Here is a 20,810-nt window from a genome sequence, read left to right as displayed (position 1 = left end):
CAAGAAAACCAAACCAAAAAGGCATGAAAATGCATAGCAGATTGTAAGGAGTCCTCACAACTGACTCTACTGCATTTCTTTGGAAGTCAGCACCACCACATTCCCAAGAGAAACTCTGCAGAAGTGCAGCCCAACATGAGCCCCGTGCACATCAGCAAATTCTACACTGCCAGCTGAGCTTGAGTTTGCAATGCCTGGAGATTCAAACACTGCAGCATGCTGCCAACACACAAGCAGCACACTAGAGGTTTACCACCAAGGACTGTGGACACAAACGAATCCCACCTCACCAAACCCTGCTTTCTCAAGAGAGTTGCTTTGTTCACAAGTTAAACCATGGCAGTTAGCAAAGCCCCACTAGGTTCCAGTAGTCTTCAGTGACAGCATTTTCTTAAGATAGCCACAGGTTTTATGACTTGTACCAAAATATGCATCTAAGGATCTTAGGGTGCTCCTAGAGAGACCCTGAACTCATATTCAAGCTAGAGTGTGAGAAAAGATAAGCAGAATGGCAGGAGGCCTATGGACCAGACACGACTTCCAAATAGCAATGTCTCAAGCATGGGGTGGGGGTAGGGGGGCAGGACAGGCCTCAGTCTGTTTAGCCTACTCAGCATCAGGGTAGAGACCCTCCTGCCATTTCCCAGCGATCCCACATTGAGCCTTGAAAACCGCCATCTGGTCAGTGTCCAGCCTTCTGGATGGCAGAACCAGGAGAGGCTCCACCAGGCTGGCCTTGGACTGCAGGGTGAGGGAAAGGTGTTGGTTCAGTGGTTCAGTGACTCACCAGCCAAAGATGTCAAACGGGGCCAGCGAGTGAGACCTGGCCTGGGATACAGAGTGAGGGCACAGGCCGGGCTCTCAGCCCTAGAGCATGCTCTTGCAGAGGTTCTGTGAGCACTGACAAGGCAAGCACCTGTTCAAAAGGCTGGCCGGAACTCGCCTGTCGAAACCAAGACAAGTACTTGTTGACCACCCACCACCAGCCAGCCCTGAGAGCATCCCACAGACCCACTGAACAAGCCACGCGGCTCTCTGCCCTCTTGAAGCACATGTCCCACTGGCAGACGCACTAGGACAACTGAGAGTGGCGGACGCAAACTAAGACGGTTTCTGATGGCAAAAGGACAAGGCCGAGGAGTGCTGACCACTTCCTGGGGATCTGACTCAAGGTGGGATGAAGCCTGAAGGGCTCACAAGAGGAGAAGACGGAACATAAGAACGTGCTGAATCAACAGCACACACAAGGAAAGCTACAGGGGAGTCACCTCCTGCTGGCCAACCCCACGGGGCATCAGTACTTCAGGGCTGGCGGCAGGCCTCTGGACGGGAGAAAGCAAGCGAGGTGTGGACAGACGGACAGGTGAGGTGAGCGCAGGAAAGAGGACCATCAACGTGAAATACACTTAGATGACAGCGGGCTGCCACCATAAGACAGGAGAAGATGACAGGGGCCCCTGCATGGCCGCCCACTATCTGGCCCTCCTCTGGCCCATTCTGTGAACTTCAGCCAGACCACAGTCCTCTTTGGGTGAGTGCGAAGCCTGAAGTCCAAATACGTAACGTGGTTGACAAGGCCCAGCAGGAGCTTGATGATGGGCATTTGTCAGTTAATGCCATAGCCTGGCCACTAGTCTGGGCAGCAAACTATTGAAGATGTGCAGCAAATAACCTCTTGACTCCTGCAGTATGCCTCAACTAAGCCACTAACTCAATTCAGCGGGTGCATGGTCTTCTCTTATTTAGCAAAAGTAAAATCCTAATAGGAAACCTTCTTTCCAGTTTGAAGCTGGGAGTGCTGTGAAGAATAAACTGATTTTAAAAGGGTCTCTGGCTTTATGTCTATTTTCTCAATCTTTCTGTAAACCTCAAACTATTCTTAAAAAAAAAAATTTCTATTTTAAAAAGAGTGGATTCCAGATGACTTGTGTGCCAAACACCACAACAACCAAACAAATCAATTCTAAATTATGTTAAATGTCTTCACCACTCCTCTCCATAATGATGTACGCTGCCACTCTTGCCCTGAGGCAAGAGTGCGTTGGGAACTGTCACTGGTAGGGTGACCAATATGTATCATTTGTCCAGAACTTTCCCAATTTCAGCAATGAAATTCCCAAGCTCTGGGAAACCCTTCAGTTCTGGGTCACCCAACAATCAGGAAAGTTAGGTGTCAGATAAAGCCCTAGTCCCTTTCTACCTTTAGCCTTGTTTCCTTACAACTACCACCTCCCATCTGTTCAGACCACACACCCCAAGGTCCTGCTTATGGTGCCCCTCCATCACCACATGCTGACTCCTGCCCATCCTCAGGGACTCTGCTCTAACGCTGCCTCCTCCAGAAAGCTTCCAAGAAGGAATCCCACAGAACCCTGGGCCTCCTTTGATCCCAACACTTGACACACTGTACAGTCACTGGCTCCTCAGCTGTCTCCCCACCAGCCTGCAGACTCTCTCAGGGAATGAGCTGTTCTGTACCCAAGATGTTTATTACCAGAGCCAAGTGAAGTACAGCAAGAGCAAGCACAGGGGTGGGCACTAGTTGTTTATGCACCTTTTCCCAAGTCACCTTGGGATCTTCTAAGCCCCACACCAATCACATATCACCAGGTTCTTGAGGCTGTAATAGGGATTACACAGATCAGGCTGATCCAGGGCAGACAGCTCTGGTTTCCAGCGACCTAAACAATGCACCTGGACAGTTCTCAGGATACTGCAAAGGAACCTGAGACCCTCTGAGCTCCCAGGCATGGTAGCTGGTCAGCAAAGATGCTTCACTGGCGATGGGACTCAGCTGAGTCAAGTTTCCCCAAACTAACAACCAGAAGTTTTATTCAGAAAGCCAGTGTAACAAGTGCAATCTCTAGAGTCAAACACGGCTTTCACACTCTTCAGCTGTTGTCACCTTGAGGCAAGTGACTTAAGCTCCTTGAACCTTAGTTTCCACTTCTATAAAATGGAAACAGTAAATTCCTATAACTCACAGACTTGTGAGGACCGAAGGAAATATCACATGGGAAGTCCTTAGCAAGCAACTGGCACAGAATAAAAAGCATTCAATAAATATTAAAGTAACTTAAAAGGGCTATAGTCAGGCAGAGTTAGGGGAGTCTTCAGTACCTGGGTGCTGGCAGGAGGCCCAACGGCCTGGATAAACACATTCCCCTTCTCAGCCACATCCACCCACTTGATAAATTCCTAAAATCCTTAAGCCACTCCCTTTCCTGGACAGCTGCCCTCCCATTAAAGACTCCTGATTGCCTACCAACCCCCATCCTTGTCCGGAACCTCTTTCCTCTCCTCGGCTTCTCTCCCCACCACCTCTAAAATCATCCTGTCCCCCACTCTTCAGGACCCACAAACATTCATTAAATGCCTGTTCCGTACTAGAAACGTCACAGCTGAAAATCATAACTCTCTCCCTTCCCCCGGATCAAATGGAAAGCCCCCATCTAATTCCCCTCTGGCCAATCCCTGCCACAGACCCCAACTTCCCTCTAGTTCCCTGCCATCACGGGACCCCATCCTTCTTACTTCCCTCAGGTGCTCCCTCTGGACACCGCCTGTTTCTTACTGCCAGCGGGTTGCCCACTCCTCTCCCGGGCAACCCTACCGGTCCTCCCTGAAGTCACTGCCTCTGATTTGCTCACTCTTCAGTCAGTACCCACTGAGCTCCTACTGTGTGTGTGTGGGGGGGGGGGGGCAGTGCTAACTGCTAGGTATACAACTGTGAACAAACCAAGCAGTCTCTGCCCTCCTGCAAGTTCCAGTTTAATAAAGAGACAGAAAAGAGGTTAAAAAAACAAATGGGATAATGGCAGATAGCAGGAATGCAAGGAATGACATCAGGTCAAAGGTCTAACAGGAAGAATTGTGGTAGGGAGAGCACTTTAGGTGGGGTGGTCTGGGAAGACCTTAGCGGGCTAAACACACAGCCACCGACAGTGGCCACCTGCTTCCTGACCATACTGGCTTCGTGGCTTTCCACGCATGACAGCACCGAATCCTTACACGATGTACACGGGGCCCATTTGCTGATGGGGGCCGGACGCTCAGAGATGTGAGATAATTCGTCCAAGGTGACACAGCCACTAAGTGGTGGGGTCAGAGGGGACGCAGGTCCGACCCGGGGCCAGCTCCGGATCTTTGCACTCCCGCTTCCCCCACAGCTCTGCGGCGGGCCGTCCCCGGACAGGTCTCCGCCAGGTGATACTTTGTTCTTTTAATGACGGGCACTTGTGCGTGTCCTGGGCTTTCTGTTCCTTCTCTCGCCCAACCAGCCCTCAAAACCATGCCAGGAAGCAAGGGCTGCCTCTCGACTCCTGGACGACTGCGGAAACTGAGGCCGAGCACGGCCACCCCCTCCAGGTCCAGGCCTGCGACCCCGGAGGGGTCCTGGTCCCCGTCCCCCGCCCCGAACCGAGCCCGCGTCCGCGAACCGGAACCTCCCCGGGCACTTGACGGGTGCGACTCCAGAGGCTCGAGACCGGCCCAAGGTCACGCGGCCAGGAGCGGCGGGGTCAGGGTTCGCACCCGGCGCCCGGACCGAGTCCTCGCTCTCCCCGCAGGACCCCGGCGCCGCCCGCCGCCCCGAGCCCCGGCCCGGAGCCGCCACGCGGCCTCGCCCCCGCCCCCCGCACACTCACTTGAGGTGGTCCAAGGAGTGGATGTTGCGGGAGGACTTGCCGTGGCCCCCGCCCACCCAGCTCCGCGAGCGGCCAAACATGTCGGCGGCCCCGGCCCGTCGCTCTCCTCACGGTCTCATGCTCGACCGGCCGAGCGGCCGAGTGCCCGCAGGGGCAGCACAAGTGGAAGAGGCAGCGGCGGAGGCGGTGGCGGCGGGACCGCCAACCACCTTCCTCCCCGGCCCACAGCCCCGCACTGACATTCAGCCGGAACCGGCCGTTCGACCGCCGCGCTTTACGGCCGCCGCCGCGAGGAACGCTGGGAATTGCAGTTCGCCCTCGAGGCCCCCGGCGACCGGACTCCGCGAACGGACTACAAGACCCGGCATACATCATGCGGCCTCCGCGAGAGGCGGAGCGAGAGGAAGAGAGGCTGCCGCACGGCCCGGGTGGGCGGAGCCCTGAGGAGGAGCCAGATGTAGGTGCGTGAAAAGTCCCTGCCTTGTTAACCAGTATAACTTTATGATAAGGAGAAGATTAGCTATTGCATGGTGCATACTATGGGCCCCCGTTCTAAGTGCTTTAGGTATGTTATTTAATTGTCGCTATTACTATACTCACTATACTACTATTTTCCCCATTTTATCATCCAGGAACCTTGAGTCACAGAGATTGACTTGCCCTAGGGCAAGCAGTAAATGTGTTGCATAATCTGCATTCAAGCTCAGGTTTCTATAATTTCCATGCTCCGATACACCAAAGCTGCACCAAATCCTTAACGGCTTTATTTGTTCTCAGAACCTTTTTCTTTTTCTACTTCAGGTTAAGAAGTATATGTTGAAAGCTATGCAAGCAACAATGTACCCAAACTGAACATCCTGTACTTTCAAAGGATATCTCGGGTCTTCACCCCAAATTCATGCAATCTCCCAAACTAACACATCAAAAACAAAAAGGAAACAACAACTTTCTACATAAGCCAAAATGTATCTAAATTTCTCAACTGAATTGAAAATGGGAGACTGGGTGGAAGCAAGATTTCCCTTTTCACTATCCACCTAGTCATCCATTTCTACCCTCATAGTTATTTAAGTCCTATAGCATTCCATTAACTGTGTTCTCCCCAATGCCAACAAGACTTTTGGTACACAGTAGGTGTTCAATAAATATTAGCAGTGTATGAATGGATGGTTTGTTTTGTCTCCTGGAACTGGAGGGATGGAGAACAGTGCAGGGCCAGTAGTTCGTCTGGAATTTTATGTAGAGGGAGTGAAAGAAAGTCATGGAGTAAAAAGAGCATGCTCTGGCCTCGAAACAAACACACCCAGGGCCAGCAGCTTCAGGGTCTCTCCATTTCTCTTGGCCTGGGCTTCCTCATCTGTAAAACGGGGCAACTTGTCTGAGTTCAATTAAGCAATATATGTAAAGCACCCAGCTCGGTGTGGCTTAGATTTAAAGGTTCATTGAACTGCTTTGGAAGATGCTTTAGACAAAATCAGTCTCAGGATGGCTATAATTGGTTGCCTCTGAGCAGGGAAATGGGTGGGAGACTCACTTTTCTGTGTACTCACTAGTCGTTTGTTTAGCGAGTGCATTACTATTGTTTTTAAACACAGTTTATAAAGTAGAAGGAAACAATAAGTACTGGCTGAAGGTTTGACCTCCTTGGGACTCTTTCACCCAGGTGTTCCTAAAATCCTAAAATGAAGATCCCGGCCTGGCCATGGGCAGATCTCCCTGCAGCAGAATTTGGAGAGGTGAGGGTGCACTGATTGAAAACAAACAAACAAACAACAACAACAAAAAAAAAAAACTAACAAACACACACACACACACAAAAAAAAAAAAACAAACCAAAAAACAAAAAAAAAACCTTGCATTGTGGGAATGTTCGAGATCTGTGGAAGTGATCCCCCCACCCCACCGTCGCCTCCTTTTAAACTGAGTCCCAAGGGGGCGAGGCACCACACCCAAGTCCAGCAAGGTGCAGAGAGAATCCGCGACTTATTCCAGCCTTTACAGTCTGGCGACACGTCCACGTTTGAACTGTGTTCAGCCCCGTCCCTGTGTTACTCCCCGGACCCGCAGAGCGAAGCTCCTTTGAAAGTGGAGCACAGTCGGGACGCAGGAAAGCCGCTCCGAGGCGAGCGCCCGGAGGGGCGGGGCGGAGAGGTGCCCGCCCCCCGGCGGCTCGGGCCAATGAGCGCGGCCGCTGAGCGGGCCAATGAGCGCGGTCAAGCGGCCGCGCGCCAATGAGCGCCGGGCCGCTCGGGGGGTGGTGCTCGGAGCGCGACCGGGGGAGCGACGCGGCGGCCGCAGCCATGGGCGCTGGGCCTGCGGGGGCGCCGAGGGGGCTCGAGGAACGGCTGCGGCGCGCGCGAGAGTCGGCAGCCGGGACTGGCCCTGGACGCTGAGCCGCGGTGGGGGTCGCGCTGGCGCTTCGAGGGCCTGTGAGCACGAACGCCGCGCACCGACGGAACCGGGCGGTCGCCGGCCACTTCGGGGGGCCCTGCCTCGCCGCCCCGCGGGTCCAGAGAGCCGTGTGGTCACTTCTGGAGGGTGCGGTGGCCCCGTCCGGCACGTTTCCGGGATCCAGGCGCGTCCGCTCCGGCCGCCGCACGTTCCCGGAGGCCACCTGGGGTCCAGCGCCGCCTCGGTCGAGCCCGGGGCGCCCCTGGATGGCTGAGCTGCCCCCTCGCCGGCCGCCCGGGCGCCGCAGCGGCTGAGTCGCGGGGATCGCCCGGCCGCCGCCGCCCTCGCCGCCCTCGCCGCCCCCTGCATGCCCGGCGCGCGGGTCGCAGCCCACCTGGACTCTCTGGGGCCCCTGGTGTCCTGCGTGCTGCCCTCTATGTTCTACGTGGGCCTGTTCTTCGTCAATGTGCTGATCCTGTACTACGCCTTCCTCATGGAGTACGTCGTCCTCAACGTGGGCCTCGTCTTCCTGCCCGAGGACTTGGACCAAGCGCTCGTGGACCTCGGCGTGCTCTCTGACCCCGGCTCCGGCCTCTACGACACCGACTCGGAGCTCGACGTCTTCGATGGATACTTGGAGTAGGGTGGACTACTCTTCCCCTCTCCCCTCCATGATCCGCAACCCTCGGCCGGGACCAGCCGCCCAGATCATGCCCTCGCTCCTGGTTGGGTGCGCTGTCTGGACCCGGATGGGACCCCAGGAAGAGCCCCTCCGAGGCTTGTAAGTGCCCTCGGGGTGAGGGTGGGTTGGGACAGGGAGGAGGCATTCCCAGGCTTCTGACTCCTCTGTCCACTTCCTTCAGATCTAGCTGGATGTTAGGAATGGCTGGACGTCTCTTGGGCCAGAAAGCTTCCCCCGGGGAAAAGGAGAGCTGCTGAAGAGGGAGGGGACCCAGAACCTAAGTTACATTTTGGGTAGCTATGGAAGTTACCCCCAGAGCCTGTGGAAAGAGCCTTTGGACCCCAGTCCATCTGAAGCAGAGCTATGGCTCCTCCCCCCAGCCTCTGCCTGTCTTGATGATGACCTTGGCATTTGGGGGATTCTCACTAGTCCTGGGAGGATAGACTAGGGGTAGAGACCAAGGCACTGACCACCTTCCCACTGTGGCCCCTTGAGGGACTGGGTGGGGATTAAGTGCAGGGTCCCCCAGGCCAAGGCTGTGAGAAGAAACCTTCAGCAAAGGACTCTGTACTTCCTTTTGGCCTTGGGTTTGCTGCTGTTTTGGAGTCAGGTTTCAGGGTGTCCCAGCTTGTCAGCTCTGCAGCTGAAATCTGCAGGGGCTGCCAGTTTTGCAGGCTGCCTTCACAGAGCAGGCAGGCTGGGGGTTGGTGCTGGAGCTGGCTTTGTCTGCAGTGTTCGCAGGTCCTCAAGGGACTCTTAAGGAACCACAGGATTGTTGCACTGAGGTGTTAAAAGTCCTGCCTCTGGGCTTAGCCAGGGAGCTTTGAGCCCAGCCCATGTTGCATGTTAGAGGTAGAGAAATGAAGGTACAGGGAGGACTAAGACCGACCAAAATCACCCAACAAGGCAGCTGGAGTAGGGGGAGGGAAGGAGAGAAAGACAGAACACACGTGTACTAGGAAGGCTGTCAGGGTCCGTGGGGAGGGGCTGCCTCATGGGGCAGACAGGAACTCGTTGACTGAGTCCTGGGGCTGAATGATGCTGGAGTTCTCCTGGGCACGGGTTCGAGTGGCAGTGAGCGGGGGTGCTGAGATGTTGGGCAGGGGCTTCTTTTAGAAAGCAGACACTGGTGCCACTCACCCCAAGCAGGCAGTCTTCTCCTCCCTGGGGCTGCCTGTCTTTGCCAACACGACCATAGTCAGGGTTTCTTATCACTTCCAGATGCCCAGCAGACTACCATGGGCTGGGTAACTTAACATATTTATTCCTCACAGTTCTTGTTAACGGCACTAAACCTGCTCCCAGGACTTCCCTCATGACTAACCCACCTCCCAAAGGCCCCATGTCCTAGTACCATCATATTGAGAACAGGGTCTCAACATAGGCACGTGGGAGAAAGCAAACATTGTTGTAGAGGGTGGGGCAGGACCTGCTGCAGCTGTGCCGGGAGCAGTGGGCTTACCTACGGGGTCCAGAGTGAGGTTTCTTTGAGGAAAACTTTAGTTGAGCTAATTGAGTTCCTAGCAAGAGCCAAGTGCCAGATGGGGTGTGTGCCAGCTGCTCTGCATTTCCCCAGCCTGCCTGCCTGCCTTCCATCCGTTTTTTTATTGAACAAATGCTTACTTGTTCAGTACTGTGCCTGGGGAGTGAATGCAGTGAGCAAGACAGACTCAGCCCTGGCACGCCTGGCATTTGGTGAGGAAGACTAGCAAATATCCAGACAAGATAATGACAGTTTTTGCAGAGCTCTGCGGACATGCAAGAAGGTTGTGAGCTTCCCTGTTGTGTTCCCTGCTGTGTCTTTAGCACTTGCACCAGAGCCTGGCATCTGGTAGACCCTCTGTGTAGACTGGTGAGGCTTAAGACTAGGGCCAGGCTGCTTTAGCTAGGGAGTCAGAGAAGTCCTCTCTGAAGAGATGATACATTTAAGCCGAGCCGGAAATCAATAGAAGGAGCCAGACACAAAGATCCAGAAAGAGCAATCTAGACAGAGGGAACTGCAAAAACTAGGACACTGAGATGGGAAGAGTTGGTTTACCCAGCAACTGAAAGACCAGCACAGCTGGAGAGCAGCCTCAGAGAGGTCAGGGATGAGTAGCAGGGACCACACCACATCCTCCGAGACCTGGGACGCCACAGCCAAGAGCAGTGGACAGCCATTGGAAGGTTTTAGGCAGGGTAGTTTGTAAAGATGACTGTGGCAGCTGTGGGGAGAGTGGGCTGAAGGGTAGTGCCAACAGGAAGCCAGCTGGGGGGCTGTCAGTTGTCTAGCTAGAGGTAGCAGGCTTAGACGAGGCAGGTCAGTGACTTCAGGGAAGTAGGGACTGAGAACACAATCAGGTGAGCCTCCGGGGTCCAGTGTTCCAAATCTACTGAATATGGACCGAAAACCATATACTCCTGGTTTTAAGCTCTTTACATGTTCATTCATTTGGCCACTCAACAAACATTGACTCTGTTGTTCTTCTGCCAGGCTGTGTGCTAGACCCCCATGGTCCCAAAATGAATCCCTATCCCCAAGTCAAGAACTTGACTTTCATATAGTGTAATTTGGTGAGGAACATCTTATTTTATCTTCTCACCACATCAATAGAAACACTTCCGTTTCCAAATGAAAACATTGGCATATTCTGGACTGAAAACTGAAGCCCAAATGCTTTGACATATTTTGCAGCAAATGCTGTTTGAGCAGAAACAGCAGGAAGCGTCTCTCAGGGACACCCTTGCAAAGCTCTTGGAGTAACAGGGCCTGACCCTGGGAGGTGGAGGAGTGGGGGGAGAGGCTGGGAAACACCTTGGCCTGTGTTGGAAGCCACACTCAGGACTCCCCTCTTCCCATCCCCAAACCCAAACTGACCTGGACCTCAGCATGGGAAGCCCAGACCCAGGAGGGGCAGCCAGCCACGGGAAGGCCCTGTGGGAAAGCTGTGGAGGTCAAATGACTGAACTTATCTCTGGGCCCCTTTGCATAAGCAGAGGAACAGCAGGGGTCAGCTCTTCTTCTGTCTCACTCGTTCCCGTGTGGACACATGTTCCGTACCAGCCCAGCCAGGCAACGCCAAGGGCATGGGCCTGCCAGGCAGAGGGGCCTGCGTGGATCTCAAGGTGGAAAGGGGTACCTACATTTGCTCCCTCCAAGTGTCTGTCTTTCTCTTACCTGTGTAACCACATAATTCAGGCTCTCATCAATGTGCTGAGCACCTATTTGGGGAGGCAGCATTAGGGCCAGGGTTAAGAGCCAGCACCCTGGGTTCAGAGTGCCTGGGTTCAAATCCCAGGCCTCGCTGTGACATTGGTCATGCTATTTATCCCTGCCATGTTCCCATTTCCTCTTCTATAAAACAGGCATAATGAAAAGCTGCCTTATTGTGGGGATAAGTGCTTAGACCGCCTGTATGTAGTAAACAGTACATTAACTGCTGCTATTGTTAATGGGAAGCTGTAATTAGAAGTAGGTACCTATGGGCCCTTGTAGATGCATTTAAAGGGGTTTTAAACCTTACTTATGTGCATGACTGGATATTTACATCCCGTGATGAGCAGAAGAGGACCGGCTGCCTGAGCCCAGGGAAGGTCCAGGAGTGGTCTACCCACACAGACCTGTACCACTGCCTTCCCACCCGGGCCCCTTGGCGCTCTGGAGACTGGCTTTGCAGTTTCCCTAGAGGTTGATCACTGCCCAGCAGCATAAGCAGGTTATCAGAAGCTCGCTCTTTCCCAGGAGAAAGAGTGCTGCGGCTGGCCTTGGGGACCAGAAGATTCCTCATGTCCCAGCAGCTCAGGTACAGAGGAGACTCAGCTCTATCGATTTGTCCTGGTTCCTAATGAAGGTATTGGGTGCCTGCCAGTTCTCCTTGGGCACACGGGAGTGCTGCAAGAGGGGACTCGGGAAAGCTGCCGCCAGAGTCTGCGTGGCGTGCTGCGGCTGGGATTTGGAGCGGAGGGTAACCACCCTTGAGTCTATAGTTTCTCAGGGCTTCCCAGGTTCCCGTGTCTCTGGGGAGAGGGGGGGACACACAACTGCCCCTTCCTGATCCACCAGCCCTCAGCCCTTGTGTGACCTGTGCTGTCAGCAGAATACCCTGGCTGGCCATGTCACTACCCAACTCAGAAGTTCACCCCTTCCATGGGGACCAGGCACTATCAGATTCAAGTCAAGGAGAATCCCACAGACAGATCCGAGAAACCAGGCCAGAGACTTCAGCTGTCACCCGGCAGGAAGACAGACATGGCGGCAGGGAGGGAGGCACAGTCCCAGCAAGGCCAACTCCAGCCCTGTTCTGACAGGAGGCTCACCCAGAAGAGCTGTGGCCACCCCTATGGACAGGAGGAGACTGTATCTCAGAACAACCGAGATGCCAGGGGCCTGGCTCCTCACGAGCGGAGAGTTCAGCCAGGCCTGCTCCACCCTCAGCCCCAAGTCTGTTTTGCTAAACCATGAAAAGGAAAGCTCTTGTCACCCATTTTTATTTCTGATTTTTCTGCCATTGTCCTTGGAACTTCTGAACGAATAGTCTGCATTTGGGAAGCCGTGACCACAAGGAAGGGACAGACCTCTTCATCCCTGTCTTGCAAGTCAAGGAGCTGAGGCCTAGAGGGGGAAGCGAGCCACCCTGCTGGCCCCGCACTGCCACTGCCACTGCCACTGCCACTGCCACTCGGGGACCAGGAGGGCAAACACAAACTCGGATTCCGCCAGGTCTCTCACTCTGTGTGTACTCTTGATCCCTTTTTTCTGATTTTTTCTTTAAAAACTTTATTTCAAAATAATTTCACACTTATAGCAAAGTTGCAAGAAGAACATAAAGACTCCCCACGCTCTTCACCCAGAAGCTCCGGTTAACATTTGGCTGGTGCATACCACGCACGCCTGCCCTCCCGTGCTGGTGTGTGTGTATACGTCTAGTTATTTCTCTGAACCCTTTGGGAGTGCGTTTTGAATATCATGCTCCTTTATCCCAAAATATTTCAGGGATACTGAGGGTTGAACCCAGGGCGCTCTCTCACTAGGCTCCATCCCTGGCCTCCGCTCAGCAGCGTTACTTAAATTTTACCATTTGTCCCAATAGGGCCCTTAAACAATGAAAGGTGGAGCTGGAGTCCAGGACCTCAGTGATCCCAGGTGACCTTGGCTCCACTCTCGGCCCTCTGCAGTCTGGAACAGCTCGGTCTCCTGTCTTTCATTCGCCATCTGGCACGCTGGCTGCCTCCCTCCCTGTGGGTTTGTCTGATGTTTGCTGGGACCTAGGTGCCTTCTTGGCGGAGTACAGAAGTGGGCATGTCTCCCTCTGCCTCCTTTGGTGGCACTGGCTGGCTGTCCTCTGGCTGGTCATGTTCATTTTGATCATTTGGCTAAGGTGGTGTTTGCCAAGTCTCCCAACTGTCAATTTACTGTTTCTCCCTTTATAATTTATGATTTAAGATGAATTACACTAGTTTTAGTGCTATGTTTGTAAAAAAAAGTCTACTTTTGTCTTTGTTTTATTTTTTGGTAGTGCAGGGGGTGGAGCTCAGTGTCCAAATATTATACCATTGATCCACACCTCCTGCCTATGTGGCTTCATTTTTGAAAAATGTCTATTTCACTGTAAAGAGAAAACCATCATGACTTGGTGTCGGTAAAAAATAGGTGCCAAAGTCATTAACTTCTGGCCAAATACCCTGGCAGCTGTAGGCCTCGGGTCCGTGGCCTGTTCTCTTTGTTGAACTGAAGGTGAGCAGCTATGAGGCAGCAGAGATGCCAGCATGCGGCTGGCACTGTCTCGAAGGGATGATGAGGCTCAGCCACGGTGCAGAGAGAGTGCTTGCTCGCTGTGTGTGCCTGGTACTTAAGGCCACCCCCCTAAAATTGTTGCTTAGGGGCTTTGCTTTGGGGCACACCTCCCCAAGCCGAGTGATCTCTGAAGTGGGAATGATAGTTGGACATGCCTAAGGGCTTGTGCCAGTTCAGTGGGCAGGTGACCTGTGTTTAATTGGCACTCAATAAAGGATGCATTCAGCATTGATGCGTCAGCCCAGAGGGGGCTCCAGCCCAGGAAGCCTTCCCCTTTCCTTGGGCACCCTTGCTTGTGGCCAGCATGGAGGAGGTGTGTTCAGGCTGCCTACAAAGCAGTACCCTGAGTGCCAAGTGCCCAAGTTCTTCACAGCTGTCCAGGCCCCAAGCATGGCCTTGCAGGGCTGGGAACTCCCTGTTGGGGAGGGCTTCATTCCTGGGATTCCTTCCTGGCAGAGGGCTTGGCTGGGTGGTTAAAAATAACCGCCCCTCCCACCTCTCCATAGCTTCACCTGAGTCACCCCGAAGCTGCCCGGGCAGGGCCCATTAGCTCCATTACACAGGGAGGGAAACTGAGGCTTGGGGAGGTTCAGGCCTCGCCTCAGATGCCCAGCTATGAGGTGGCCGCTTCGGGCCTCCCAGATATCCAGCGCCAAGAGGTGACAGAGCAGAGCCTGCGGTGCCCCAACCCTCCTGGGAACTGGTGCTTTCCCCTTTTGACCAGCTCCACACCCAATGGGGCAGCCAAGGACCTGGAGCCAGAATTAGTGGTTTAATCCTTACTGTATTTTTAGCATTGCCTTCTGTTTACGACAGGTGATAGTGTTTTTTATCATAGTGACATAAAGGGGTTTTAAACTTGAGTTTAAAAACCCCTTGGTTTTAAAGGGTTAAAAGTTAGTTTAAAAAAGATGTGCTGGGCACAGTGGTGCACTCCTGTAATCAATCCCAGCAACTCAAGAGGCTGAAGATATCAAGTTCAAAGACAGCCTCAGCAACTTTAAGGGCTGGGATGTAGCTCATTGATCAAGTATAAAGCACCCCTGGGTTCAATCCCCAGAATCCCCCCAGAAACTACATTGATTTAAAATTCAGGTTGAGCATCCCTGATCTGAAAACCTGAAATCCTCTGAAATCCAAAACTTTTTGAGCTGCTGCATGTTGCTACAAGTAGATTATTCCTCCCCTGACCTGTGTGCAGTCAAAATGCAGGTGCACTAAAAATAGCCTGTAAGATTACCTTCAGACTATGTGACAGGCATATGTGACACATGAAGGAATTACTTTGATTCCATCCCCAAGATAACTCATTTTGTTCATGAAAATATACCGGGATCTGAAATATGAAACACTCTAGTCCAGGCACTTGGGAGAGGGACACTCAACCTGTGCTGTAATGTCCAAGTGATTCTTGGATTGACAGGACTCAGGAAGGCTCCCAAGTCTTGGGCAGGCACCGCCTGGAGGCACTTTGTAGACCTGGGCCAATGAACTTGACAGCAAGCGTGGACATCAGAACCCAAGCTTGAGAAATGGCCCTGATTTATCCATGACACTGGCTTCCCCCAGGGACATGGACCCTTGCAGAGACAGACAGTCCTCCTTTTCCGGGCCCTTGCAGCTGCCAGGGAGGTGGCCGGGTCCCAACCATGTCCTTGGCAGTGACACGAGGTGAAGGCCCTCTTGCTGCACTACCTACTCCCAGGATGGAGGCCCCAGATGGCTGCACAGCAGCAGAGACATGGTAACCTTACATGCATGAGCAGAGACATGGCAGGTCATGTCTGGGTGATGCCTTCAGCCACTAGGTTTGGTCATCCAGTACGTGTGCAGTGGTAGTCCTAGAAGTCAAGGTCTCCTAGCACTGAGCGGGCTCCCTGCCACTGCTGGGGATGAACCCAGGAAGGGGCTGGTGCCTTGTGTGTGCTTGATGACATGGGCATTGACCCCGTTTCTAGATGAGGGAATGGACCAGAGAGACTGGGTGACTTGCCTACGGTCACACAGGAAGAGAGAGCCAGAAGTGGCCCAGACAAGCCTATTCCAGAGGAGCAGCTGGTGGGCAAGAGAACTGCCCAGAAGAACCCCCACCAACATGTTCAGAGCATCGCCCCCCAGCACCCATAAGACACAAGAATCATTTCCTAACATAGGCCAGGACCTCATGTAGGAGTCCTTCAGACAGATCCAGTTCCCAGTGTCATCCTGACAGAGAAGAGCCGCGAGCCGCTCCCTCGGTCCAGCCCTGGGAAACGGCCTGCAATGATGTAATGGAAGGTTGCCGTTTCAGAAACAAACCAAAAGCCAGCGCCCGTGACTCCGTCTGCTCTAACAGGCATTTTCTCTCTGCATTCTATCAAGAGGGTAGCCTTTATCTCATAATCTCTGTCCTTCCCCTCTATTCGCTTTCTTCTGGTTTAGATCATCCAGCCTTGCCATCTCCCAGATCGTAGTGTCCAGGAGATCCCCTCTGGTGGCCAGTCACTCAGTACTCCAGTAGGATCAGAGAATCGGGGGGCCTTGACCCAGCAGACTAGTTCTGGAGTTAAAGGGAAGAATGGAGAAACTGGGGACGGGACGAGGGAGCGAGAGGAGGGCGGGGGATACGAGAGAGAGGGTGGAAAGAGACGTGTGATTGCACGACCGGTGTGGCCACAGACACGAGAGGTCTGCTCCACTGTGCACAGTGAGCTGAAGTGCAGTCACCAGGGGTGGAGAACTGCCTGGGCCCCACAGCTGCAGCTCCAGGCTGCTCTTCAGCTGCCACCGGCCGGGCCTCAAGTGCTGACAGGAGGAGTTTGGGATCAGACCGGAAGTTTCTAAGTTTCTTTTTTTTTTTTTTTTTTTGGTACTGGGGACTGAACCCAGGGGTGCTCTATCACTGAATTGCACCCTTCCCTTTTTATTTGTTTAATCTTTTTTGGTACCACATTGAGCCCAGGGGTGCTTATCCACTGAGACACACCCAGCCCTTTTTAAATATTTGTTTAGAGGCAGGGTCTTGCTGGGTTACTTAGGGCCTCACTAAGTTGCTGAGGCAGGTTCTGAACTCTCATGATCCTCCTGCCTCAGCCTCCCCAGCCACTGAGATTGTAGGCAGGTGTCACTGTGCCCAGCTTCAGCCTTTTTATTGAGCTAGGGTCTCTCTAAATTGCTGAGGCTGGCCTTGAACTTGCAATCCTCCTGTGTCAACCTCCTGAGTTGCTGGAGTTACAGGCGCGTTCCACCATGTCCAACACGTGGGAGTTTCAAACCCCAGCACTGTCCCTTGCAAGCCATGTGGTCTTGCACACCTTTCTTCACCTCTGAGCCCCATCCAAAATGGAGGTGACGGGCCCATGTGGCCTCACCTCCGAGGGTGTCTTGAGGAGGAAGTGAGCTAAGAGGATCAGAGCAGCTGCCCTCGGCCAGGGAAAGGCCGAGAGTGCCAGCCTCCACGGTGGTTGTCACTGGGGGTTGCCAAGGCTGCACTTGCAAGCCAGAGTAACTAGGGGGTTGATCTACCACAGCCAAAGCAGGTGACAGGAAAGTCAGACTGTTCCCGGGACATCTCCAGCCACATGCACTGAAACCTAGGACCACGGATCACGTCACTCCTCAACTCTGTGTGACGTTAGGCACATCGCTGCCCTCATCAGGCCCCTTTATTCTCAGCTGTGGAGGGGAACCAACAGGGGTCAGGGTCTCCCAGGCCTCCCGTGACACTGTCATGTCCTCTGCGCTGCTGCCTGCACTGTTATTACCTGGTGGTTCTAAGTCAGCTCTTTGTAGAGTGAAATAAGTATTTTGAAAACAGAAGAACTTTATGACACTACAAGACATGGAGACCTGGCCTCGTTATAACAGGCGACCGGCCGGTGGATACATTGAGAAGGAAGGGCATCGGGAGTCCCAGCTGCAGGCTGGGCAGGGCCTGCACACGCTGGAGGTGAGCTCCTGTGACGTGTGCCGGGAGCCCCTGCCTGACTAGCAGCTGTCGGGGGCTCTGCCAGGATGCTATTCGCAGTCACAAGGCAAGGGGTGAGGCCTCACCGTGGTTCTGTGTCCAGCACCTGGTCCACACGCCTGAGATGGACTCTGGGACCACCTGGGCCTCCAGGAGGGTGAATCCAAGTCATAACTGCGGCAGGTACTGGTCCCGTGGGTTCCACACCACTGCTGCTCCACCCTGCCCCTGCCAGGAGACCCACAGGTTCCCCGGAGGAGAGGTCGAGCAGGTGGCCTCTGGCAAGGCGGAGAGGAACCCCTGACACCAGATGGGGCCCGAGGGTGAAGGGCCTGCCCGGGTCAGCCGGAGCCAGGGAAGGCTGCTGAGCAGCGGCAGCCCGTGTTCTCAGCTGGCCTTTGGCAGAGGAGTCCAGCAGAGGATTCGTGAATCTTGGCCAATTTGGCCCCTGCCTCCTTCTCATCCCCACCTGCCCTGTTCCCACCCACAGGTGGCTCCTGACCTGCGGTGCCTCGGCTCCCCAGCCCCGCCTGCCCCTGGGTGCCCTTCATGCCTCATGTGTCCCTCGGCTCCTTCCTATGCTCTCGCCTGCTGCCTGGGCTGCTGCCAGTCACTGCATAGATTTTGCCTGTCACAGAGTAGGGCCACCTGTGCTCATCACAGTGCTCGCCTCCAGCTTCTGACCCGGGCCTGGCCCGCAGGATGTCTGCCATTATGGAGTGCTTAAAGCCTCAAGTGGGGGTTTGGGGTGTAGCTCAGAGGTGGGGCATTTGCCAGCACCACCCAAAATTAAAAATACCGGTTCAAGTGGGACAAGGTCAGGGAGTCAGAACCAGGCTCCAACACTTCTGAGCCGTCTTTCAGCAAGTGTCTTACCCTTGCTGAACCTTAGTTTCTCCACCTACCAAATGGCATAGTCCCTCACCCAGGAGGTGGACAGCGGCTGGAATGGAACGGCCGGGTAACGCGCCATCTTGGCAAGCTCTCCCAGGCGCAGACTGAGACGACAGGGATTCAAGTGCAGGTTATGTATCTGGGAGATGATCCCAGGTGGGAAGTGAGCCAGGAAAGGGAAGGAGACCAGGAAGCAATGTCATTGAGTAGGTCACTCTGTGTCCTAGCTTGGTCTTACTCGGGAACCAGAGTGAATGCAGGATGCGCCTGAGTTGGCCAGCCTCTGGTGAGGGAGCCGGGGTGTTGATCCTGCGCCTTGCAGGTCCTCCCCAGGGGAGGGCAGCTGTGGGAGACACTAGCTCTGGCAGCCTAGGGCCAAGCAGCTCAGATGGCGGGCGCTGGGCTGGCAGCCACCAGGCCAGGGTGCTGGGAGGGTGAGTGCCAGGAAGGATGTGGGGCTCCACAGGCCCGCCCGGGGAGAGCTCACGAAATGCTCGCTTCCTCCCCAGAGTCGCCACTGTGCAGTGCCAGCCCTGCCTCTTGCGCTGTCCAACTCTCGGCAGGTCGCTGTGCTTCCGTGGGCCTCAGGGGTTCAGCCTATAAAATGATGCTTAGTTCTCAGTGGAAGCGGTTCTGTCCCTCTCGGTGACCCTTGGAAATGGGGTAGGGACATTTTTAGCCATCACAATAACTGGAAGTGCTGTTGGCATTCAGTGGTCACAGACAAGAGATGCTAGTAAGCAAGCCATGCCCGGAAACGGTCCCCTCACATGCAAGAATTGTCCTGCCCCACTGGGCACAGTGGCACACACCTGGCTGAGGCAGGAGGAGGACGAGTGTGAGGCCTGACTCAGCAACTTGGCGAAACCCTGTTACAAAATAAAAAGGACTGGGATTGTAGCTCAGTGAGAAAGCACCCTGGGTTCCATCCCCAGGACCCTAAAAAAATGCCCTGGCCCCATGCCAGTAGTGCCCTGCTGAAGGACACACATTGCAGGTGCAACCTAAGAGTTCGAATTGATTCTTGAGGATGTCTGTAGGAAGAGGCCAAGAACCAGGGCAGGGCCTGTGGGAGCTCAAAGGAGGGGGGCCTGGGAACCCCAGGTGCTGCAGAGATGCTGGCACCCAGCTGGCACAGAGGGGGGGGAGGAAAGAGAGGGCCTGCCACGTCCTGGGAGGAAGAGCCAACCTGGGCCTCCACTGAGTGCCCTGGCTGTGGCAAAGAGCCTTCCTGGAGGGTGCGCCCCACTTTCCTGCAAGGTGGGAGGACTGCCAAGCCCCGCCTGCCCCAGCCCTGCTCCTTCCCGCAGCGAACTCATCAAGAGTTTGTAATACAGATTACTGTAAAATGACCCCAGCCCGAGTCACGGGTTTCTGGTGATTCCCCGAATGGGAGGGGGAGGTGGCGTCCCTGCCCAGCCCAGCCCTGGAGGCCTGGCAGGTTGGCCAGTGGCAGGGCAGCGCCTCCTCGCTGGCAAAGCCCCTTCTCCTCCTCAGGTCTGATCCCCTCGAAGGCTTCGTGCCAGCCAAGAGCTGCGTGACCCGCCCCAAGCGAGCAGAAGGAGACCGAGGAGGGCCAGGCCCGGGGGGCTCCCCGAAGACCTGAGCCGCAGCAGAGGACCTGGCCTTGGGATGGATGTTTACGGGACGCAGCCAGAGTCTGCCGCCCCGCGCCCACGCCCGTGGCACCTGCTTCCCCGCTGCACCCCGGAGAGGGCACCTCCGGGCTCCTTCGATGCCAGTGGAGCCTTCAGCCGGCTGGGTTTAGCCCGAGGCTGGTCTTGGATGCAGACCGTTTAGGGAGTGGCCCAGAAGCAGCAGCCCAGGAACCTGGGACGAGGGCAGGTTTGACGACCGGTTTCAAGTGGCTTGTTTTCTTGAGTTGGCAGAACCGAGGCCTTGTGCTGCAGCAGGGCCACGTTGCCACTCTGGCCAGAAATATATTTTTGAAAATGTGGGTGGTGTGAGTACTTGATTTCGATATACCTGTAAAAGCAATACTTAGGAGGCGCACTTATTTCCATTAAAAATGTATGCAATTCATTTCCTTGGGGGCCTGTCTGGGTTTTGTTCTTGGAGATTTGGGAAAGGGGTCCTCATGCAGAACCCGGGGTTCACAAAGGGCAGGAGGGTCTGGTGCTGGCTGGGAGATCCAGCCGTGAGCATGGTGTTCCACGTGAACAGCAGAGTTGGGTCAGCGTGCAGCTTCCTGGAAGAGCGGCAGTGATTCTCTCCCGTTTGCAGAGCACGTGGTGACTTTGGAAGGACTTTCACACGTGCCAGGTTAGGCAAGGCACAGTAGTGAACCCCACTCTGCAGGTGAGGAGGCTGCGGGAGGGAGAGTAAGCCGAGAGGACGCAGCTGCAGCCCCCTGGTCCTCGTGCAATTCAGGGAAGGAGGTGCAGAGGTGTCAGAAGAAGACAGCTGAGGCCAGGAGGCGGTGAGCACCCGAGGGAGAGAGGCCTGGGAGAGGGAGGG

General features: G+C 54.7%; 2 protein-coding genes across 6 annotated transcripts in view; one reads left to right on the top strand and one right to left on the bottom strand.

The window, feature by feature from the left end:
• The window catches only part of Clec16a (C-type lectin domain containing 16A), a 176,648-nt gene extending 171,867 nt beyond the window's left edge, over window positions 1-4,781 (bottom strand). For all 5 annotated transcript variants that reach the window (XM_046445555.2, XM_046445565.2, XM_046445581.2 and 2 more), the window contains exon 1: window positions 4,647-4,781. In XM_046445555.2, coding sequence (XP_046301511.1) covers window positions 4,647-4,726 — 80 coding nt within the window. In that variant the 5' untranslated portion in view covers window positions 4,727-4,781. The remainder of the gene's footprint in view (window positions 1-4,646) is intronic.
• A 2,129-nt stretch (window positions 4,782-6,910) lies between these two features.
• Dexi (Dexi homolog) lies at window positions 6,911-20,375 on the top strand. The gene is made up of 2 exons (XM_046445534.2): window positions 6,911-7,818; window positions 19,830-20,375. Exon 1 carries the CDS (start codon window positions 7,405-7,407, stop codon window positions 7,678-7,680), a length of 276 nt encoding a protein of 91 aa, XP_046301490.1. The 5' UTR covers window positions 6,911-7,404; the 3' UTR covers window positions 7,681-7,818; window positions 19,830-20,375.
• The last annotated feature ends 435 nt before the right edge of the window (window positions 20,376-20,810 follow it).

Source organism: Marmota monax, unplaced genomic scaffold (genome assembly GCF_021218885.2).
Source record: "Marmota monax isolate L192 unplaced genomic scaffold, Marmota_monax_Labrador192_F-V1.1 WCK01_AAM20220418_F8-fsc00035, whole genome shotgun sequence".
NCBI lineage: Eukaryota > Metazoa > Chordata > Mammalia > Rodentia > Sciuridae > Marmota > Marmota monax.
Note: the sequence above shows the minus strand (reverse complement) of the source record. Positions and strands in the feature narration are given on the sequence as shown.

Bases quoted from the DNA above. Each gene is read 5' to 3' on its own strand.
- Dexi (XM_046445534.2), top strand. From the start codon at position 7,405: ATGCCCGGCGCGCGGGTCGCAGCCCACCTGGACTCTCTGGGGCCCCTG.